This window comes from Ochotona princeps, chromosome 13, assembly GCF_030435755.1.
Source record: "Ochotona princeps isolate mOchPri1 chromosome 13, mOchPri1.hap1, whole genome shotgun sequence".
Classification (NCBI taxonomy): Eukaryota; Metazoa; Chordata; class Mammalia; order Lagomorpha; family Ochotonidae; genus Ochotona; species Ochotona princeps.
Window position 1 is genome coordinate 61,078,779 of NC_080844.1, and position 20,495 is coordinate 61,099,273.

At 47.0% G+C, this 20,495-nt stretch overlaps 1 protein-coding gene across 2 annotated transcripts in view; it reads left to right on the forward strand.

The window, feature by feature from the left end:
• The window catches only part of SEC23IP (SEC23 interacting protein), a 41,655-nt gene that overhangs the window by 19,267 nt on the left and 1,893 nt on the right, over positions 1-20,495 (forward strand). The window contains exons 8-18 of one of the 2 annotated variants that reach the window (XM_058671224.1): positions 458-599; positions 2,612-2,820; positions 2,911-3,029; positions 3,391-3,543; positions 5,524-5,619; positions 10,078-10,275; positions 11,919-12,074; positions 12,435-12,537; positions 15,143-15,328; positions 15,939-16,098; positions 17,173-17,299. In XM_058671224.1, the coding sequence (XP_058527207.1) occupies positions 458-599; positions 2,612-2,820; positions 2,911-3,029; positions 3,391-3,543; positions 5,524-5,619; positions 10,078-10,275; positions 11,919-12,074; positions 12,435-12,537; positions 15,143-15,328; positions 15,939-16,098; positions 17,173-17,254 (1,604 nt within the window). In that variant the 3' untranslated portion in view covers positions 17,255-17,299. Of the gene's footprint in view, positions 1-457; positions 600-2,611; positions 2,821-2,910; positions 3,030-3,390; positions 3,544-5,523; positions 5,620-10,077; positions 10,276-11,918; positions 12,075-12,434; positions 12,538-15,142; positions 15,329-15,935; positions 16,099-17,172; positions 17,300-20,495 lie in introns of both variants that reach the window. The other variant, XM_004579775.4, reaches the window with a different exon arrangement.

Below are 20,495 nucleotides of genomic sequence, written 5' to 3' on the forward strand. Positions count from 1 at the left end.
CTTCACTCCTCAGATGGCTCTCATGGCTGGAACCTGAAACTCCACCCAGATCTCCCCATGGGTGGCAGGGCCCAGCACTTGGGCCATCTGCTGCTGCTTTCCCAGATGCATTGGCAAGGAGCTGGATTAGAAGTGGAGCAACTGGAACTTGAACCTACACCTGCATGGGATTCTGACTCTGCAGGTGGCAGCTTAATGTGCTGTACCACAGTGCCGACCCCTGAAGTTTTATTTTGATGTCTGTGTAATAATAATTCATATTGAGTGAAAATTTGGAATTCAAAAAGTATGTTACATCTATTGAATCAACTGACTCTCACCGATTAGTCTTTGGGTATTTTTAAAGTTCCTGGCATATTTTTAAAGTTCTTGGTGTATTTGAGGTCATTGCTCGCTGGCTGTCGGCGCAGGACAGTTTCATCCAGCTGACTTCTCTACCTTGGTGTTTTCTTTGCAGTGGATGATTTCAGGGTGGTTTCTCTCAAGCTGCTGCAGACACATTTCAAGAAAGCTGTAGATGAAGGGAGAGTGAGCCGAGTGGAGTTCCTTCCTGTTCCCTGGCACAGCTCCTTGGGCGGGGATGCCACAGGGGTTGACAGGTCTGTGGGTTTTAATGACTTGTTTTTCTTCAAATCAGTCAAATGTAGATTCAGAACTTAAATTGTAATGTGGTGTTACAGTGTTTCTTTTCTGCAATTCCCCTTGCACTGACGCCTGGTTACATGCTGACAGTAATGTTTTCATGCTGCCTTCATCTGCGTGCGTTCTTGTGAGTCCTGAGTGATGACTTAGCTGGCTAATCCTCTGCCAGCAAGTGCCAGCATCCCATAGGGGTGCCAGTTCATGTCCTGGCCACTCTACTTCCCATCTGCTCCCTGCTTATGGTCTGAAAAAGCAGTAGAGGACAGCCCAAAGCCTTGGCACCCTGCACCCACATGGAAGACCTGGAAGAAGCTCCTGGCTCCAGATTGGCTCAGCTCTGGTTGTTGTGACCATCTGGGGGAACAAACCAGCAGGTGGAAGATGTTTCTGTCTCTCCTCTTTGTAAATCTGCCTTTCCAATTCAAAAAATAATCTTTAAAAACAGAATATTAAAGAAGCTGTAAACCTCTGTGCTGATCTGTCGTGGCTTAGAGAGGCAGTGGCGTGCACTGCAGCATGCTTAGCAGCAGCCCTGGCCACCCCTCTGTCCGCAGCACACCTTCCCCTCACCATGTGACAGCAGGCTGCCGCAGAAATGGCTAGATGTGTCCTGGGGGTTAGATTGCACCTCGTTGAGACCCCTTTCCCAGTGGAGATGTTCTTGGAGGACAACAGCATAGCACAAACCGTTTGCTGCACTGAAGACCGTTAGCATCCTCAGTCGGGGTGTTAGAATTGATTCATGCCGGACACTCTGGCTTCTGGAATCACCCCAGCCTACCCAAACACTCCCAATTGGGAACCACAGATACTGGTAATACTTGTGTTGGCAGACAGGGCTAATAACATGTCTGAAGTTTAGTGACCATTACAATGTTACAGGCATATGATTTAATACAAACAGCATGCTGTGGATCGTAGGCCATTATGTGGGTTTTTTCTCTCTGGAATGTTTAAGAACTTGACTTTGCTCATTCTCGTATCATGAAAGGCTTTAATTCCTTATAATACTTCCTTACCCATGTAGCATTTCTTGTCAGTTCCGTGCATAGTTTTTGTCAAATATCCAGATTTCCAATTAATTGGAAGAAAAATGAAAGAGTAGGTTTTTCCTCTTCAAAAATGAAGTTAAAGGGCATGTTGTGGTGCGGCTGGTCAGCCGCTGCTTGCAGCACCGTGTTTCCTGTGAGCATCGAGTTGGCGCAGCCCCATCTTGGGCTTTTGTGACCATTTGGCAAGTGAGCTGTAGGATGAAAGATCTGTCTTTCTCTAACTCTGTCTTCCAGGAAAAAAAAAAAGTACTGCTAAAATCTTTGTGGAGAATTCCAAAAGTTGTGGTCACAAGTTCAAATATTTCTTATAAGATTTATTTATTTTTGCTGGAAAGTCAGAGAGGAGGAGAGAGAGGAAGATCTTCCATCCGATGATTCACTCCCCAAGTGACAGCAACGGCTGGAGCTGAGCCAATCCGAAGCCAGGAGCCAGGAGCTTCTTCCAAGTCTCCCACATGTGTGCACGTGCAGGGTGAGGATTTTAGTTGCCAGGCTACCGCTCCGGGCCCAGATTTTACTTACTTTAAAAGCAGAGTTAAGGAGAGAGGGAACAAGTGAGACTGAGAGAGATCTTCCACCCACTGGTTCACTCCCCGAATGGCCGCAGTAGATCTTTGCTGCTTTTTCAGGCACATTAGCAGGATGTTGGGTCAGAAGTGGAGCTCTGGAACCTGAACCAGCACCGGGGGGATGCTGGCTTCTGAAGCAGCAGCTTTACCCACAGTGCCAAAGAACTAGCCCAAGTTCAAAGCACTTGCTGGCTGACTCAGATTTATTTACAGTAATTCTGCCGGACAGAATCAACTCATAATTAGTGTGTGGGCTTTTTCTTTCATACTGAGTCATCAAAATGCACGTCTTAAGAATCCATGGGTGTAAGTGGTGATTCTTACTGAATGCTTTTTCTTTTTTAACAGGAATATTAAAAAAATCACTTTACCAAGTATTGGTCGATTTCGTCATTTTACCAATGAAACGTTGCTGGATATTCTGTTTTACAACAGTCCTGCCTACTGTCAGCTCATTGTGGAGAAGGTGGGAATGGAGATAAACCGTCTCCATGCTCTCTTTATGAGTCGGAACCCAGACTTCAAAGGAGGGGTCTCTGTTGCTGGTCACAGCTTAGGTAATACATGTATTTAGCATGACTTGTAGTGAGTCATTGCTGTATAAAACCCCCTGCTACATGATAAAGCAAGAACCATTTTTTCCTTAGGTTCTTTAATATTGTTTGACATCCTGTCCAATCAAAAAGATTTGCAGTCCTCAAAGTCTCCTGGGCCTCTGACTGTTGCTAATGGAGTTGTGAAGCAGCCACCTTTTCAGGAAAAGCAGGTACGTGTGCACACGGCCCAGTTAGCGTTCACAGGCAGGGCTCACGCAGGCCAGTTTCCCCAAATCCAGCTGCTTGGCTCCCGCTGCTGGGGCTTTTGCAAATAGTTGAGCTTCCCACTCTCCTTCCTTGCAAGTTATGAATGTAAGTGTACAGGCTTATAGTGTCTGAAGATAGACGTTATGATGGAAAGTGAGAACATTAATGCTGTATTAAACTTAAAAAATGTTTCCAAATATTCTGTCTTTGCACTTTTTCTGTAGAACAGAATTGTTTAGGCTTTCTGAGGCGTTTCATGGAAGTTTTATTGAGATTTGTAATGTTTCCCTGGTTTATTCTTTTTTTTTTTTTTTTTTTTTTAAGATGACCGAAGAACCAAAACCAACCTCGGAAGAGTCATGTGATCTTGACGTTGACAATGAAGCTGTCCAGACTTTGCAGGAGACCCTGGAAGCTCTTAGCCTCTCTGAATATGTTAGCACTTTTGAAAAGGAGAAGATTGACATGGAGTCTCTGGTATTGATGATTGTTTAATTTGTTGTTGTTGTTGTTGTTGTAAGATTTATTTATTTTTATTGCAAAGTCAGATATACAGGCCACAAGCAAGGAGCTGGATGGGAAGTGGAGTTGCTGGGATTAGATCCGGTGCCCATATGGGATCCTGGCGCGTTTAAGGCGAGGACTTTAACCACTATGCTATCACGCTGCTTTTCTTGTGTGTGAATTTGAAAATTAAAAATGATTTAAACACTGTTGCAACAGAACAATTCCAGATAAGGCAAATTTAAATGGTTAAAAGTCAAAAATTCCAGAATTTGTTTTACTGGTTGTGAAGGCTGTTCTAAATGTGGTGACAAAACCCAGAAGATCTTAAAGAAAAAGGTATAGGTGGCAGACGTTTGAAACAACAGCTGAAGGCCGGTGAAAGCGAGGACGGTTCTTTGGGACCATTGTTACAGGCAGAGGCCTTAACTTCCTAAACATTCAGAGCTCTGTGAGGTGCAGAAAGGAATAGGTGAACAGGCCAAGAATTAAAAAAAAAAAAAAAAAAAACGATTTGTAGAAAAGGAAGTTAGCAAGTGGCTTCTTACCATAAGAAAACTTGGAAGAGAAATACAAATTAAAAGTTTACTGAGTTTTTTTTAACTATATAATTTGACAGAAATGCAGGTTTTGGTACTGTGGCTAAGTAGGATAAGTAGGAGAATGTCAATTTGGGACAAGTGCTATCGGGCAATCTGACAGTATATTTATTTTTAAGATTTATTTTTATTGAAAAGTCAGATACCCAGAGAGTAGGAGAGAAAGAGAGAAAGATCTTCCGTCCGATGATTCACTCCCCAAGTGACTGCAATGGCCGGTGCTATGCCGATACAAAGCCAGGAGCCAGGAACTTCTTCTAGGTCTCCCACATGGGTGCAGAGTACCAAGGCTTTGGGCCTACCTCCACTGCTTTTCCAGGCCACAAGCAAGGAGCTGGATGGGAAGTGGAGCGGCCGGGATTAAAACCGGTGCCCATATGGGATCCTTGCGCTTTCAAGGCAAGGACTTTAGCCACTAGGCCATGCCGTTGGGCCCATTGACAGTATATTTTAAAATGTACACATTGCATTCCCTTTGCCCCAGCAGTTTTCCTTGTAGATATGCACACTCTGCAGTGACTGCAGCACTGTTGTCAGTGAGACAAAACCCCAGGGGCCCTGGCAGCACCAGTCGGAGCCTCTGGCGTGGCTATGGGGTGCAGGGCCCTGCAGCTGTGGGCAGGTTTGGCAGTGGCAGACACAGCCCTCAGGATCTGGGCGTGGGCACAGCGGAGTTGTGCGCAGTGTGCACAGTGGGCTGCACACACATGCGACGTGCTTGTGCAACAACAGCAGGTCCCCAGCACTTGCTCTGGGTGCTGGGAGGGGGCGTGCCTGCGACCCCTGGCAGGTGTGCTTCCCTGTGTGCTTGCCTGCAGCCTTGCAGTGTTGGATACTATGCACATATTTTCCGTTAAAATTAATGGAATATTTTGGTGTGGGAGTCTAAGAGTTCATAGCTGGACCTAGTCTCTGAAATTGATTGATTCTTGTATTACTCCGAATGATATGCTGCATTTTTTTTAAAGATTTATTTATTTTTATATCAGAGTCAGGTATATATAGAGGAGGAGAGACAGAGAGAAAGATCCTCCGTCCGATGACTCCCCAAGTGAGCGCAACGGCTGGTACTGTGCCAATCTGAAGCCAGGAGCTCCTCCAGGTCCCACGCAGGTGCAGGGTCCCAAGGTTTTGGGCCGTCCTCAACTGCTTTCCCAGGCCACAAGCAGGGAGCTGGATGGGAAGCGGGGCTGCCAAGATTAGAACAGGCACCCATATGGGATCTTGGTGTGTTTAAGGCGAGGACTTTAGCCGCTAGGCCATGGTGCTAGGCCCAGAATGATACGTTTTTAGTTTTAACATTCTGGTTTCCGTTTGTCACTTGACTGATGAATCTGCTTGTTTCCTTTCAAAGCTTATGTGTACAGTGGATGACCTGAAGGAGATGGGGATACCACTCGGGCCCAGGAAGAAGATCGCCAACTTTGTAAAACATAAAGCAGCTAAAATGGTAAAGTTCATTTTTACGCTCCAGAAAATCCTGAACTCACTGTGTGGCCAGGTCATTTACGTTTTAGGGGTTTCTCTAATTGCCATGGTTAGGTTGCCCGGTGTGCTCCCTTTCTGGCTCCTGGGGGTAGCTGGGAGAGGCACACTGCACCGACATCCAGGTTAGGCTGGCCGCATCCCTGCCTCCCTGGGACTGAGTTTTTGGGACAAGAGGACTTCCAGTTAGTTGTAAACTTTATTTGAAAGTTTCCTGATGCAAAACCTAGTTAAGTTTTGGGCAGTCAAATGAGTGAGCACCTTGTTCTTCATCTCAGCTATCTTTTAGCTGCATTTTCTTGTGTAGTTTGCTTACCATGGTTGTGCCTTGGTTCCCATGCCTTCCTCGCAGGCTGCAGTGAGCCTGAGGTATCGCCGGGAAGGGGCATGGCTCACTGCTCCCTAGTTCTTGGCAGCTGTGGAGGTGAAAAGTCCCACTGAGTGGGAGTCGCACAGGTTTTATGTATATATACGTTTAAAGATTTTTTATTTTACGGAAAGAGTTACACAGAGGGGAGAGAAAGAGAGAGACAAAGACAGATCTCCTATTCACTGGTTTGCTGCTCAAATGGCCAGAGGTAGGCCTGGCTGAAGCTGGGAACCAGGAGTTTCCTCCGGGTCCCCCATTGAGTGCAGGGGCCCAAGGCCTGGGCCGTCTTCTGGTGCTCTCAGACACATTAGTAGGGAGCTGGACCGGAAGTGGAACAGGCGGGACTTGAACTGACATGCCCCTGTATGGGATGCCAGTGCCACAGGTGGAGGATTAACTTACTGTGTTACCACTCCTGCCCCAGCTTGAATTTTTAGCCAAAACGGCAACTGGAAAAGCATTTAAAAGGAAATTAGAAACTGGGAAAATGTGCTTTCATTGATTAAAATCATTTTGCAGAGGTTTTTCTGATTAATTAGAAAAATTAGATTGACGTGTAGAGTGGCTTATTTCCAGTGGTGTTGCACAGTCCTGGATGGTTCCTCCATCTCTCACACGTCTCTTGTTCTGTTGTTCGTGCTACTTAGCATGTCATTTTTAACGTAAGATGTGACCATGAACTCACAGGATCGATTTTTGTTTTTATGGTTGGCTTAAGGAATTGAGTCATTCAACCTTCTGTTGAACATCTCTCTTAGGTTCAGCATTGTGCTGTTCTTGGGGTTTGGAGAGGAACTAGGAGATGCGGTCTAGTTAGGGGGTGAGGGGGACTGCCCGTGGCAGCACCTCAGTTCCCTCACAGATACGGGCTGTGCTTTCCAGAGCAGCCCTGGCCTGCTGAGAAGGGCAGGAGCAGGAGGCGTGGCCTCCAGGTGGGCCTGGACTGCTGTAGCTGGGCAAAGGCCCAACAGGTGAGCTGGGCAAAGGCCCAACAGGTGAGCTGGGCAAGGGCCCGACAGAGGACTCCCAGGGCTAGAGTAGCACGGGGTGACAGTTGGATTTTTTGGTTGTGCCTAGATTTTGAGATCCCCAGAAATCACCAGTAGTCTGAAGTCGATCCAAGTGCACAAGGATGGTTTATTGAAGCTCAGCACATCCTAGCCTGGGTTTTTGGTTGAGAGCAGGCAGTTGGCTGGCTGATGCCCCTTACCAGAGTGTGGTCCAGAACAGCACATTCATAGGGTTTTTATAGGGGGCAGTCCACAACAGCTTGAAAAGGGGCCATTCACAATAGCCTGCAAGGTGAGGGGAAATGTCACACATTCCCTACCTGTCTTGGCTGGACAGCCCATGCCTCCAGCAACAAAGGGAAGCACCCACTTAATTACTTGGAGCCACCTGTGAGCTAATCAGACTTAGGTGGGCCTTGATTCATAGGAATTGGGGCCCATCGGTGCTAGAGGTCACATGGGCTGCTAAAGGTCACATAGGCTTTTTGGCATGCAAGCTCACACAGTTTCTTAGTAGCAATGAACCATGAACAAATGGTTGGGATTTTGATACTGAAGTTCTTCATTTTCTCTTAGAGAGTGCAGTAATTGTCTAGCACATTCCTAACCGTGAGAGTCACGCTGCTGTTGTTCAGCTCTTAAAAGTCCATTTTTTTCCGTAGAAGACAGTGACATATCTCCCATCCATGAGAGCTTGCTCTCCAAATGCCTGCGGCCACCAGAGTGGGCCAGGCCGAGGCCAGGAGTCTGGACTCAGTCATGTGAACTGTCACCAGGTGCCTTCTGGGATTGCACCAGCAAGAAGCTAGATTGGAACCGGAATAGCTGAGACTTGAACTAGGCATTTATGAGATGTGGATATCCCTAATGAGAGCTTAAGCTGCTGAGCTGCTGGCCTGCCCCAATCACGATGCTTTTAAACAGACATCATGAAATGGTGACCTGTGGGGTCAGCGTTGTTGCATAGTGGTTAAGCCTCCACCTGAGGTGCTAGCATTCTGTATGGGAGCCAATTGATGTCCCAGCTGCTCCACTTCCAATGCAACTCCCTGCTAATGCTCCTGGAGAATGGCAGAAGATGACCCAAGTGTTTGGGTTCCTGCCCTCATATGGGAGACATAGCAGCAGCTCCTGGCTTTGACCTGGCTGGATTTGGCCGTTGCAGCCACTTGGGGAGTGAATCAGCTGATGGAGGATCTCTGTCTCTCCCTTGCTCTCTGTGTACAGCTCTACCTTTCATACGCATAATCTTTTTTTTTTTCTAAAGTTGACCTGCTTATTCTATTACAAATTACAGTTTAGCACCAAATCATCTGTTTAGTCAAGTTTTAACTTTTGTAATTTAAAACTATATACTTTAAGCCACATTTCCACCAATTATACATCAGTAGTAGATTAATGTTTGGATGGACTGACTGCCATTTTTCCCATTAATATTTGTTTTCTTTTGCTGTTGACTTAGAACCTCCTGACTGATAGACAAACCTTGAGTTAGGGCACATTTTCATTTCAGCTGCAACAAGCCCCTTGGTTTATACTGAAGAACTTCTCGCTGATCTGGAGAGTTGCCTTGGCTGTTGGTGGCATTGGAGGGGGTTGAATCCAGAGGGGGCAGCTGTTTTCTTGGAGTGGTGGTTGGAGTGGGACCACCTTGGAGGCTCATCGGGATTTCAAGTCGGAGATGGAAAAGAAGGAAAGAGCTCAGAAAAAGAGTTGATTTTTAAAATCTGTTTGAAAGGTGGAGAAAGTGGTCAGCAGTGGAAGACACAGAGACCTTTTGTCCACTGATTGACTCAAGTGCCCACAGGAGCAGGGAGGGCCAGGCGGAAGCTAAGATTAAGAACTTGATCAAGGTCTCTCGTGTTGGTGCCTGGCCCATCTGCTTATGCACTTGCTGCCTGCGTTGACCTCCAAGATATTTAGCTTCAGACATGGCTCACCAGTATTGGGTGAAGTGCTGGCAGTCTGAGGGTGTTTTTTTTCTCATTTTTCTGCATGTTTACTCATTCTGTGATTCAGTTTGTGAAGCACTCTTCATTGTGCTTGAGCTGTATGCTAACCCTGTGACAGATCGCAGCTGTGGAGCTCCGGTAAGCCCAGCGGTAAGACCGAGGCTGGGATACTGCCACAGGCCAGGTCCCGTATCCTGGGCTCCATGGCATCAGAGAGGCCTGACGTCCTCAGGCTGCACAGCCTGGCCTCAGCTGTATTCTGTAACCAGAGGAAAAAAAGGAGAAAAGTACTCCATGGCTCTTGAACATTTTCTAGAAGGAGCCTGGCTGATGCTGCAGTTGCATGGATAGATGAATGATGGCATTACAGGAGTGTTTGGAAAGGAGTCAGGTTTGAAAGTGGGATCTCATGTTTTGAGTACAGAAGTAGTTGTTTTTGGATGCCACTGATTGCTCTTTCCAAAGGGAACAAGGTCTTGCCAGATCAATAAGATAATGTGGTGTGCTCTGTTGATATGCTGCATATAATTGAAATAATGGGGCCAGAAAGAGTCAGTTATTTTATCATAAGGAGAACAAGTATTTGTGGCTCATGTTCTTTCTGTTATTATTGTTTGTTGCGAACTATGTTAGTGATTTCCTCTTGGAAAGAAATAGTTTTTAGTGTTGGGCATGGTGGGCAGATGTGTGTGTTCACATAGTTTTAAAATGATTGCAAATAATATCAGAGGAACAGAACAGTCCTTGGCAGTGGGAGAGCTGATGATGTCTTTGGGCAGCCCTGCAAGCAGTACTGAATGCCAAGGCTGTGAGTGCAACCAGGCACTTCTGAGCATGAAGGCAGATGTCAGCAGAGGGCTGCTGGAACATTCTGCCTGCTGGCTTTCAGACTGAACCTTGTTCTGTCCTTGCCTGTGAAGGAGTGAAGTCATTGTGTTCCACTCTGGAGAAACTGGCTGGCCAGGAGTTTTCTTTTGAACTAACAACTTAGTCTTCCCTGATTTTCTAGTATTTGGAATTAATGTACAAGAATTGCTCATCGTTCCTTAATATTGAGGGCGTGAGAACTGACTGTGCTTTGATGGTCACAGGAGCAGAAGAGGGCAGCGCTAGAGAAGAAGGCACAGCTGACTGCCTCGCCCAAAGGCCAAGAGGAGAGTGCTCAGAGGGCTCAAGCCAGGGCGCCCCTGCGCTCAGAGGGTCCCGAGGCCCGGAGGAAGCTGGTACTGGGCGCTCACGTCTCGTCCGTGCATGTTGGGTACGAGGCCTTTGAGGTGGGCACTGGCCAGGTGAGTTTCCGTGTCGGCCAGGGCTGCCTGCTCTGTGTTGGGCTTGTACCTCCTGGTTTATTTGGGTTGGCTTCGAATTCTTCAGATATTTAGGATTTATTTGGAGGTGTGTGGAAAAGAAGCTGATTTTCTTTAGTAAAAGTTTATGCTTTTTTTCGCAGTGTTCACAGTGAGGAATCGAACATGTACAGAATGTCTTCTAACTTTTGAACCTTGAGTTTTTCCACCCCCGTGATTGTATGGAGCTAGGCTCAGCCCTGAGGAGGAGGAGCTAGGCTCAGTGTCCTCCTCCTCAGGGAGGGGCTAGGCTCAGTATCCTCCCTGAGGAGGAGGGGCTAGGCTCAGTGTCCTCCCTGAGGAGGAGGGGCTAGGCTCAGTGTCCTCCCAGTGGAGATGCTGCAGTTACAAGTGAGGCTTGGGATGCACTTTCATTGTTGGCAGAGAAACGTGCTGCCTGCATTCAGCTGCTGTGTCCACGTTCTCGCACTGCTGTCCCTGGGGAAAAGCCTGTGGGAGTTGACAGAACTACAGTTATTTATTTATTTCAACATCACAGGTTCTTTTTTTTTTAATGTTTTGATGATTACATGGTGTATCAGGGTGGGGAGGATGGAGGATTAGGGAAAAGTGGGTGAAATCGTTGTTTCCAGATTTTCTGTTTCTTCCTGTTTTTGGGAGAATGGGAGAGGTAAAGGGGGAAGCCACAACAATGCTACATTTACTGTTTGATTTATTTTTTTAGAGCTTTATTTGTTATTTGAAAGGCCGATTTACAGAGAAAAGGAGAGACAGATGGATCTTCTGTCTGCTGGTTCACTCCCCAAGTGGCCTCAGTGGCTGGAGCTGAGCCGATCTGAAGCCAGGAGCCTTCTCCAGGTCTCCTGTGCAGGTGCAGGGTACCAAGGCTGTGAGTCTTTCTCTGCTACTGCTTTCCCAGACCACAAGCAGGGAGCTGGAAGGGAAGTGGAGCAGCCGGGACAGGAACTGGTGCCTGTGGGGGATCCTGGCACGTGCAACGCGAGGATTTAGCCACTGGGTCATTGCCCTGGGCCCAATTTTTATTTTTTAAAAAGATTTGCTTATTATTTCAAAGACTGGTTGACAGAGAGAAGGAGAGACAGAGAGAAAGATCTTCATGCGCTGCTTCACTTCCCAGAGGGCTGCAATGACCAGGGCGCAGCCAGGTTGAAGCCAGGAGCCTGCAACTCTAATGGGTTTCCCACATGGATGACCACAAAGACTTGGACCATCACCACTGCGTTCCCAGTCACATTAGCAGGGCGCTGGGTCAGATGTAGGACAGCCAAGACTTGAACTGGTGCCCATATGGGATGCCGGCATTGCAGGTGGAGGTTTAATGTGTTACACCACAACATTAGTCCCTGTAACTGCCTTTCATAAATAAATCTTCAAAAAAAAAAAAAAAAAAGAATATGGCAAACCTCATACTGAGCACTTTATAAATACAATGCTTGTTGTGCTTGATAATGGAAATAGTTAGAGGCTGCATTCGCCTAAAGATTTAAAGGAGAAAGCTTGAGCTGTGTGTGGGAGGTGCTGTTCCAAGAACTATGACAAATTCAGAAGAACTTTGTATTATGTTACTTTGGAATGGCCGTTTTTGATTGTTTGGTTCCTTGCAGGTTTCTGTTGTGTATAACTCACTGGACTTTGAGCCTGAGCTGTTCTTTGCTTTGGGCTCTCCGATTGGCATGTTTCTCACCATTCGAGGAGTGGCCAGGATAGATGAGAACTACCGGCTCCCTACTTGTAAAGGATTCTTTAATATTTATCATCCGGTAAGTGAGTTGAATCTAGTTTACTTTCTCTTCTCAAGAAGGTGAAGAACTTGTCTTTTTAATCCTAATACATTCTCAGATTCTTCTTTGAAATTAATATTGATCTTGTTTTTGTAAGGCTCGGCTTGTGTCCTAAGTGATACAGTCCAATACTTCCTAATAAAGTTTTCTATCAAAAAAGCCTTTGTTGAAGAAGCAAATTCTATTACTTTACCTGTATTCTTAGCCACAAACTTGAAAGTATTATATGAAATTGCCAATATTTGATATGAAAAAAAAATCAAAGTTTCTAGTGTGCCAGTAAGACATAGAGCTACAAATGAAACAGCCCTTCATAAATTTCAAATTCTTCTATTATAGCTCGATCCAGTGGCATATAGGCTAGAACCTATGATTGTTCCAGATTTGGACCTGAAAGCAGTTCTCATTCCACATCACAAAGGCAGAAAAAGACTTCATTTAGGTAAAAAGAAAATACTGTTAAAACTTGCTTTTTTCTTTCGTTTTGGGATATGTAATGAATTATGAAAATTTTAACACCAGCTCCTTTGTAATAGAATTAATGCTGTTTAAGTGCCTATGTTCTGAACTTTTGTTTTCCTTAAGATATGTTTATTTGGAAAGTAAAGTGAGAGAGAAATCTTGCGTCTGTTTGGTTCCTTCCCAAGTGACAGCAGCAGCCAGTGTTGGGCCACACAGTCAGGAGCCAGGCACTTTGTCCAGGAACTCGGGTCATGCTCCACTGCTGGTTTGAAAGCAGAGCAGCTAGAACTCCAGCTGGCATGCCCCAATGGGCTGTCAGCACTGCGAACAGCATTTTCACCGGCTGTGCCACAGAGCTGGCCCCATCAGAACTTTTTAAACGAGGAATTTGGAATAGCTATGAAACAGTTAAATTCCCTTTCTTTGATGGCATTCTAATTGTTGAGATATTGGGAATGGGAAAGTTGCTAGTAAGATGCATAGTTAGCTTTTGGTAGAGTTTTGGTTATAATTTTTGGAATTGGGAAACCAAATAGCATTAAACTAATGATCAGGCCATCAAGAATTGGATGTAATATTGTCTAAGTCAAATGAGCTCGAAATTCCTTGCTAACAAAACTTCTCTTCGACATAATGTATTGATAATTGTAAGTCGGCTTTAGATTTTTTCTTTAACGATTTACCTGTTTATTTATTTATGTATTTATTTATTTATTTTATTATTATTTTTGGAAAGCCGAATATACAGAGAGGAGGAGGAGAGACAGAGAGGAAGATCTTCCATCCGATGTTTCACTCCCCAAGTGAGCCGCAACGGGCCGGTACGCGCCGATCCGATGCCGGGACCAGGAACCTCTTCCGTGTCTCCCACGCGGGTGCAGGGTCCCAAAGCTTTGGGCCAACCTCAACTGCTTTCCCAGGCCACAAGCAGGGAGGTGGATGGGAAGTGGAGCTGCCGGGATTAGAACTGGTGCCCATATGGGATCCCGGGGCTTTCAAGGCGAGGACTTTAGCCGCTAGGCCACGCCGCCGGGCCCTTACCTGTTTATTAAAAGGAAGAATTAGAAGGAGAGACAGAGTGAGATCTTCCATCTGTTGATTCACTCCCAGATGGAGGCACAGTCAGTGCTGGGCCAGGCTGAAGCCTGGAGCTGCATCCGGATCTCCGTGTTGGCTGGCAGGGCTGCACGTGCTTGGCCGTCTCCTGCTGCTTTCCCAGGTGCATCAGCAGGGACAGAAGTGGTGCAGCTGGGACTCGAACCAGTGACACAGGGTGCTGGCCTCATGGGGGATGGCTTAGCCTGTTGAACCATAATGCCAGACACTAGATTTTCTTTAGCTTATTTTCCTTACGTGTCATTCCTTGGCTTAAAAGATTGAGTGGAGGGGATGGAGGGTAGATAAGAAAAAGTGGTTATGCCCTCTTGTTTAAAAGTATGTTTTGCCAACATCATGTTTTTAAAAATATTTAACTATTTGATTAAAAATTAAGCTGAGAAGTTTGACAACTCAGAAGAGCTTGAATCAAATATGATTATTAGGGATAAAAAAAGTGATGGGGCAGGATTTCCTTATTTTTAAATTAGAAGTTTAAATTGTGATTGTATCAGAACCTTAAATTTTTCAAAAACATTTCCTTATTGCAGTGTAGAAAAATGGTGAAGGCCAGTTGTGGGCCAGTTTTTACACCTAACAGTTAAAAGAGCATATGAATCTGTTTATTTTCTTATGGTATTTGAACTTTTGTGTTTTTGGAAAGAAGGAATTTAGACATTTTGACTAGATGAAGTTTAGTCATTTAAAAACAATGACAGGGATAGGTAAGCATTGTGGGGCGCTTGGTTCAGCTGCTGCCTGGGGGCCTGCGTCTTGAAAAGGAGTGCCTGGTTTGGTCTCAGTTGCCCTGTTTCTGCTCCAGGTCCTGCTCGTGTGCACCTGGGGGACAGCAGGTGCTGGGTAAGCATTCGAGGTGCTGACATCATGTGGGAGACCTGAACGGAAACCTGGATTTGGCCTGGCCCAGCCCCAGCTGTTGTGGGGACCAGATGGCGGAATATCTGTTTCCATCTATCATTCTGCCTTTTGAGTAAAAATACCCAAAAGATTCTTAAATAGTAAAGTAAGATTTGCTGTGATGTTCTTGAACGTTCTTGGCGGGGGACACTCTGCGTGAGAGGAAGCAGTTGGCAGCTACGCAGTCTCGTGTGGGACATCTACAGGCACTGTGTCGCTGGAGGTCAGGCTAGAGCAGTGGTTGCCAGAGCAGGGGAGGGTTGGGGCAGTGGGAGGAATGGGAGGGCTGGTTCCTGTGGTCCTGGGTTAGACAGAGAGGTCATGAATTGTCACAGTGCAAGCAGGACGATGATGAAGAGTGATGTGCTATGAATGTTGTCAGTACAGAGAAGCAGCAGGTGTTTGGGGGAATGCGAGTGTTCACCGTGGCTTCACATGGAACAGCCCGTAAATACCGGTTTTCATGCCACTTTCAGAAGTTAGGAGGTCTTAACCCGAGAAATGTTAGCTTTGGACTTGTGATGGAAACTGCTCAGTGTCTAACTTGGTATGTGTCATCTTAATCTCTTTAGAGTTGAAAGAAAGTCTCTCTCGTATGGGATCTGATCTGAAGCAGGGTTTTATTAGCTCTTTGAAAAGTGCTTGGCAGACACTAAATGAGTTTGCCCGTGCTCATACCTCTTCAACTCAACTGCAAGAAGAACTGGAGAAGGTAGCCAATCAAATCAAAGAGGAAGAAGAAAAGCAAGTGGTTGAAGGTAAATTGGACATCTGGAGAGTTCTCCAGTTCGTTGTGAGCATAACACTTAGACATTGTAAGACTTGTTAGCTGGTGGGCATTCCTCTTTTAGGTCTGCTTTGGCAGACCGCACCGTCTGATGCATGCCTTCAGCGTCCGTGGCAGCCTTCTTAGTAGGCTTGCTATCTGCCTATCACTGAACTTTGTACTGTGCCTCTTTGGATTGTGTTGAGAGGATTAAGGCCCGAATTGGGCCGTGTGTGTCCCTCTGAGCAGCCGCCTTCCTGCTGCTGTTGCTTGAGAGTGTCGTTGTGGATGTCATACAGAGCGTCTGGTCATTGTGCCGTGATGTTTTTGACTTTTTCAGATTCTAATTCTACTTCCTTTCTTCCTACTATGCTCTCTCACCCCTTCACAACTTGTGTCAGCAGTTGGCTCTGTCTTCTCTCCCAGGGGTAGCCAGCTCCTCTTCCCCTGGCTCTTTGGAGGACTGGGGAGTGAGCCTGGTAGCACCCCAGGTTACTACGTGTGTCAAGCAATATTCTCATTGAGCGCAGAAAGTCAGCTAAAGTCAAAGGATAATGGTTGAGTGATTGACTTTGATATTGAAATGGTTTAAATTCTAGCAGAAAAGATTGTTGAAAGTCCAGATTTTTCCAAAGATGAAGACTACTTAGGAAAAGTTGGAATGTTGAACGGAGGCCGCCGGATTGATTACGTTCTTCAAGAAAAGCCAATAGAGAGTTTTAATGAATATCTTTTTGCCCTCCAGAGCCACTTATGCTATTGGTAAGTGTTCCTCACTCCTCTGACCTTTGATTGGCCTTTGTCTGCGTGCATCTACTGCTGGTGCACCAAGATGCACATTTATTAGATTTGTTAATTTGAGCTCCTTTAGTTTTCCACAAGATGGCAGTATGTCACCTGCTTTTGACCAAACACCTTGGTAGTTGGACACTGTTTTTGTAGGATACATATCACCATGGGAGTGACTGGGACTTTAAAAAGCCATTGTGTTAAAAAAAAAAAAAAAAAGCCATTGTGTTTATTTTATTTATTTATTTTTTAAAGATTGATTTATTTTTATTGCAAAGTCAGATATACAGAGAGGAGGAGGAGAGACAGAGAGGAAGATCTTCTGTCCGATGTTTCACTCCCCAAGTGAGCCGCAATGGACCGGTGCTGCGCCGATCCGATGCCAGGAACCAGGAACCTCTTCCGGGTCTCCCACGCGGGTGCAGGGTCCCAAAGCTTTGGGTCGTCCTCGACTGCTTTCCCAGGCCACAAGCAGGGAGGTGGATGGGAAGTGGAGCTGCCGGGACTAGAACCGGCGCCCATATGGGATCCCGGGGCATTCAAGGCGAGGACTTGAGCTGCTAAGCCACGCCGCCGGGCCCCATTGTGTTTATTTTTAAGATTTATTTTATTTACTTGAAAGGCAGAGTTACAGAGGGAAGGAGCAGAGAGAGAGCGAGCGCACATCGAAGGTCAGCCTTCCATCTGCTGGTTCACTCCTGCAAATGGCTAGGACTGAGCAGGAGCCAGGAGCCTCTTCCACGTCTCCTATGTGTGCAGTTGTCCTTCCCTGCTTTTCCAGACCATGAGCAGGGTCTGGGTCAGAAGCGGGATAGCCCAGACTAGGACAGGCAGCTTAACTCGCTGCACTACAGCTCTGGCTTGGACTTGAAGCAGAACTGACGGACTTGATTCAGGTTTGAGGATAGCTCTGAGCTCCCCTGGGCTGCTGCTGTCCACCTTCTTAGGAGGACACAGTGGTTGCTTGTCCCCGTCACCCACCTGCACGGAGCAGCTGATTTCTGTTGATTGTCTATTGAATAAGTACGTTTCTTCTCTTGTTCACAGGGAATCTGAAGATACTGCCTTGTTATTACTGAAGGAGATTTACCGGACGATGGACGTCAGTCCCGAGCAGCCCCAGCACTGAGCCGCCTCCCGTTCTACCGTGGGAGCTCGTTGTAGCTTTAGTTTTGTATGTGTACTTTCAGAATATATTTTGTTAAAACTTCATTTCTTTTATTTGAAAGGCAGAGTTACAGGGAAGGGGAGAGATTTTCACCTGCTGGTTCACTCCCTAGATGGTTGCAGCCATAGTCTGGGCTGCCCAGGCTGCCCAGGCTGCAGCCAGGAGACCAGAGCTCCATCTGCATCTCACGTGTGGGTGCAGGGATCCCAGCACTTGGGCCGTGTCCTGCTGCTTTCCTGGCCATTAGCAGGGAGCTAGAGTGCAAGTAGAACAGTCAGGGCGGGAACCAGTGCTCCTTGGGATGCTTAAGCCTAAACCGCACATTGCTGCCCTCTCCTGGAGTCTCTTCTATGGAGTTATTTTTCATTGTTTTTTTCCTTGCTGCTTTCTAATTCCTTAGAGAGTTTTGTTCTTTGTATTTTAAAATTTCAGAATAGCCACCTGAAAGAATAGAATTGGTTGGCAACTCAGGTTTCTGAGTTGGACTGATCTTTCTAAATGTGCATGGAATTGCAGTTTTCTTTTGCTTTTAGTTTCTTTAAAAAAAAAAAAAAAGATTGCCAGGCGTACAGTTAGGGATTTCTTTGGCCATAGGTTCTAGAAGCCAGTTGCTGATGCCTTGAAGGAAGGGAAGTGTATATTTCTTCTTTAAAACCAGCAAGGGCTGCTCCGTTGAATGTTAGCTCCAGACACGAGAGCTCCCCTGCAGCTCCTGGGCAGTCCCTGCTGTCACGGCTTCAGCGCGGGCTGGGGTGGGCAGCAGCAGTCAAGTTTCTCCTCTCAATTAGGAAAGGAAAAAGTGTGTTTCGGGACTCCCCTGTGTGCCTGCTGCCTGGGCCAATGTCTGCTGTTCTGTGCCTTGTTCTCTGTCTTCCGAGAAGTGTTGCTGAATCCTTGTGGGTCTGTGGGAGGAGAGGCATAGTGGAGGGGGCCCTACGTCGCTGACATCAGAGGGCTTCTGGCACCTTTTGGTTTCCCAATGGTAAATGGTGATGATCCCTCAGCCTCTCAGCAGGCTTTCCCGAGAGACGTTTGCCCGTGCAGGCCCGAGCAGAAATGGCTTGCATTCTGAATGCGAGGACTTCGTTCAGCACATTGTTCTGCAGCTTGCTGTTTGCCGTCAGCCTGACCGCTTGCACAGCGTCCTCGGTGATGGCTGTATTCACCCTCGGTGACGGCTGTATTCACCCTCGGTGACGGCTGTATTCACCCTCGGTGACGGCTGTATTCACCCTCGGTGACGGCTGTATTCACCCTCGGTCATGGCTGTATTCACCCTCGGTCATGGCTGTATTCACCCTTGGTGACGGCTGTATTCACCCTCGGTACTGGCTGTATTCACCCTTGGTGATGGCTGTATTCACCCTCGGTGATGACTATATTCACCCTCGGTCATGGCTGTATTCACTCTGGGTGATGGGTGAATTCACTCTGGGTGACGGCTGTATTCACCCTCGGTCATGGCTGTATTCACCCTCGGTCATGGCTGTATTCACCCTCGGTGACGGCTGTATTCACCCTCGGTCATGGCTGTATTCACCCTCGGTGACAGCTGTATTCACTCTTATGTGGCTCTGTCCCAGCCCACCCCAATAAGCCGGCCTCCTGGCCAGGAACGTGTCGGTTCTTCTCAGGTCATCAGAATCCATTGTTTTGTCAGTTCTCACCATTTCTGATACTAGGATATGGGGTATACTTCAGACACTCATGGAAAATGGGTATTGTAAAAGAAAACTGCACGTAGATTTTAAATTTTTTGCACAAACACCTCCTTTTAATCCCATCTTAATGAACTCTTTGAAGAGCCTTTATGTTGATAAGCTGGTGTTTAAAGTCGAAAGCTACCACATTTCAGGCCTTGAATTATAAGAGAGTCCTTCAGTTGGTCAGTAACTATCGACTTTGTCCTTGTTGTGTGCTGAGCCCTGTGTGCCTGCTGGGTCAGTGGTACCCAGGGCTGCATGCTTGGCTTTGTGAGGTCAGCAGGCACGAGTGATTCCAACTTTCAATCTTGGACCTGGTGCCACTTCCTGCTTCCCTTCCCCACAGTTACCCACCAATCAGATGTAACCTGGCACCTTACCTGAGAATCCCACTCCCCAATCTCTAAGGCCCCCTCCCTTGATCCCTACCCACCTGCCAGTGGCTCAGATAATCTCAGTCCCCGTCCCTGGGGCCGACAAGCAGCCCACACAGGCCCTGCCATCTCCTCCCTTCTCTCTTCCTCGCCCCTCCCCCCCGCTTCCCTTCCCATCTCCTGGCTCTTCCCATCCTCCATCCTGCCCCTTCCCCTGCCCTGGCAGGGGAACCTAACAGAACCTAACGGAGCCTGCGGGCTGTCCCTGTGGCAGCCGCCAGTATTGGCAGGGGAACCTAACAGAACCTAACAGAGCCTGCAGGCAGTCCCTCTGGCAGCTGCAAGTATTGGCAGGTGCTCTTGCTCTTTCACAAATAAACAAATCTTAAACAAACAATAAATCTTAAAAAAAAAAATTAGAGGTGATCACCCACTTCCAATGACACAGAACTAAGTGGTGACCTGACTTGAACTATGGTTAAAGAAAAAGCTTTGCTGGGAAGGCTGACAGCAAGCAGAAGGGAGGACATAGGTGGCCAGAAGATGGGTTAATCAACGAGAACCACCCAGTATCGAGGGTGGAGCTGATCCTGCTGGGGTCAAAGGGCGGCTGGCAGGAAGTCCCAGAGGAGGCAGTGGGGCGTGGCGAGGGCCACAGTGCAGAGGGGCAATGGACTTGCTGGTGGGAAGGGGACGGTTCACTGGTTGCTTCTTCAGCTTTCCCTGGCCAGCGGGTGGGTGGACAGCCTGTGAGCTGTGGGGAAGGGGACTTGCCTGCGAGGCATTGTGGAATTGTGTTGCAGGCTCGAATGCCCGTGTAGTGTCCAGGTCATTATCTGGAGTACCGTAGCTCGGCTGTGTGACCATTTTCATTCGTGTACTGCTATGTTTACGTTCAGAAGAAGCACGTGTTTGCATTTATCAGGGAAGTGAGATGGAGAGAAAGGTGAGAGCTATGGGGATTGAAGGAGAGTGAACGTGCTATTGGAGGTGTGCCTGGGAACGGAGGTCCCAGAGGTGGCAAGGAAAACACTGGCCAGAGAGTGGAGTGTTGGTGACGGGCATGGGGCAAACTGGTGAAGCAGAGGTTCTATGTCCCTAAAAGCAACTTTAAAAATGATCATG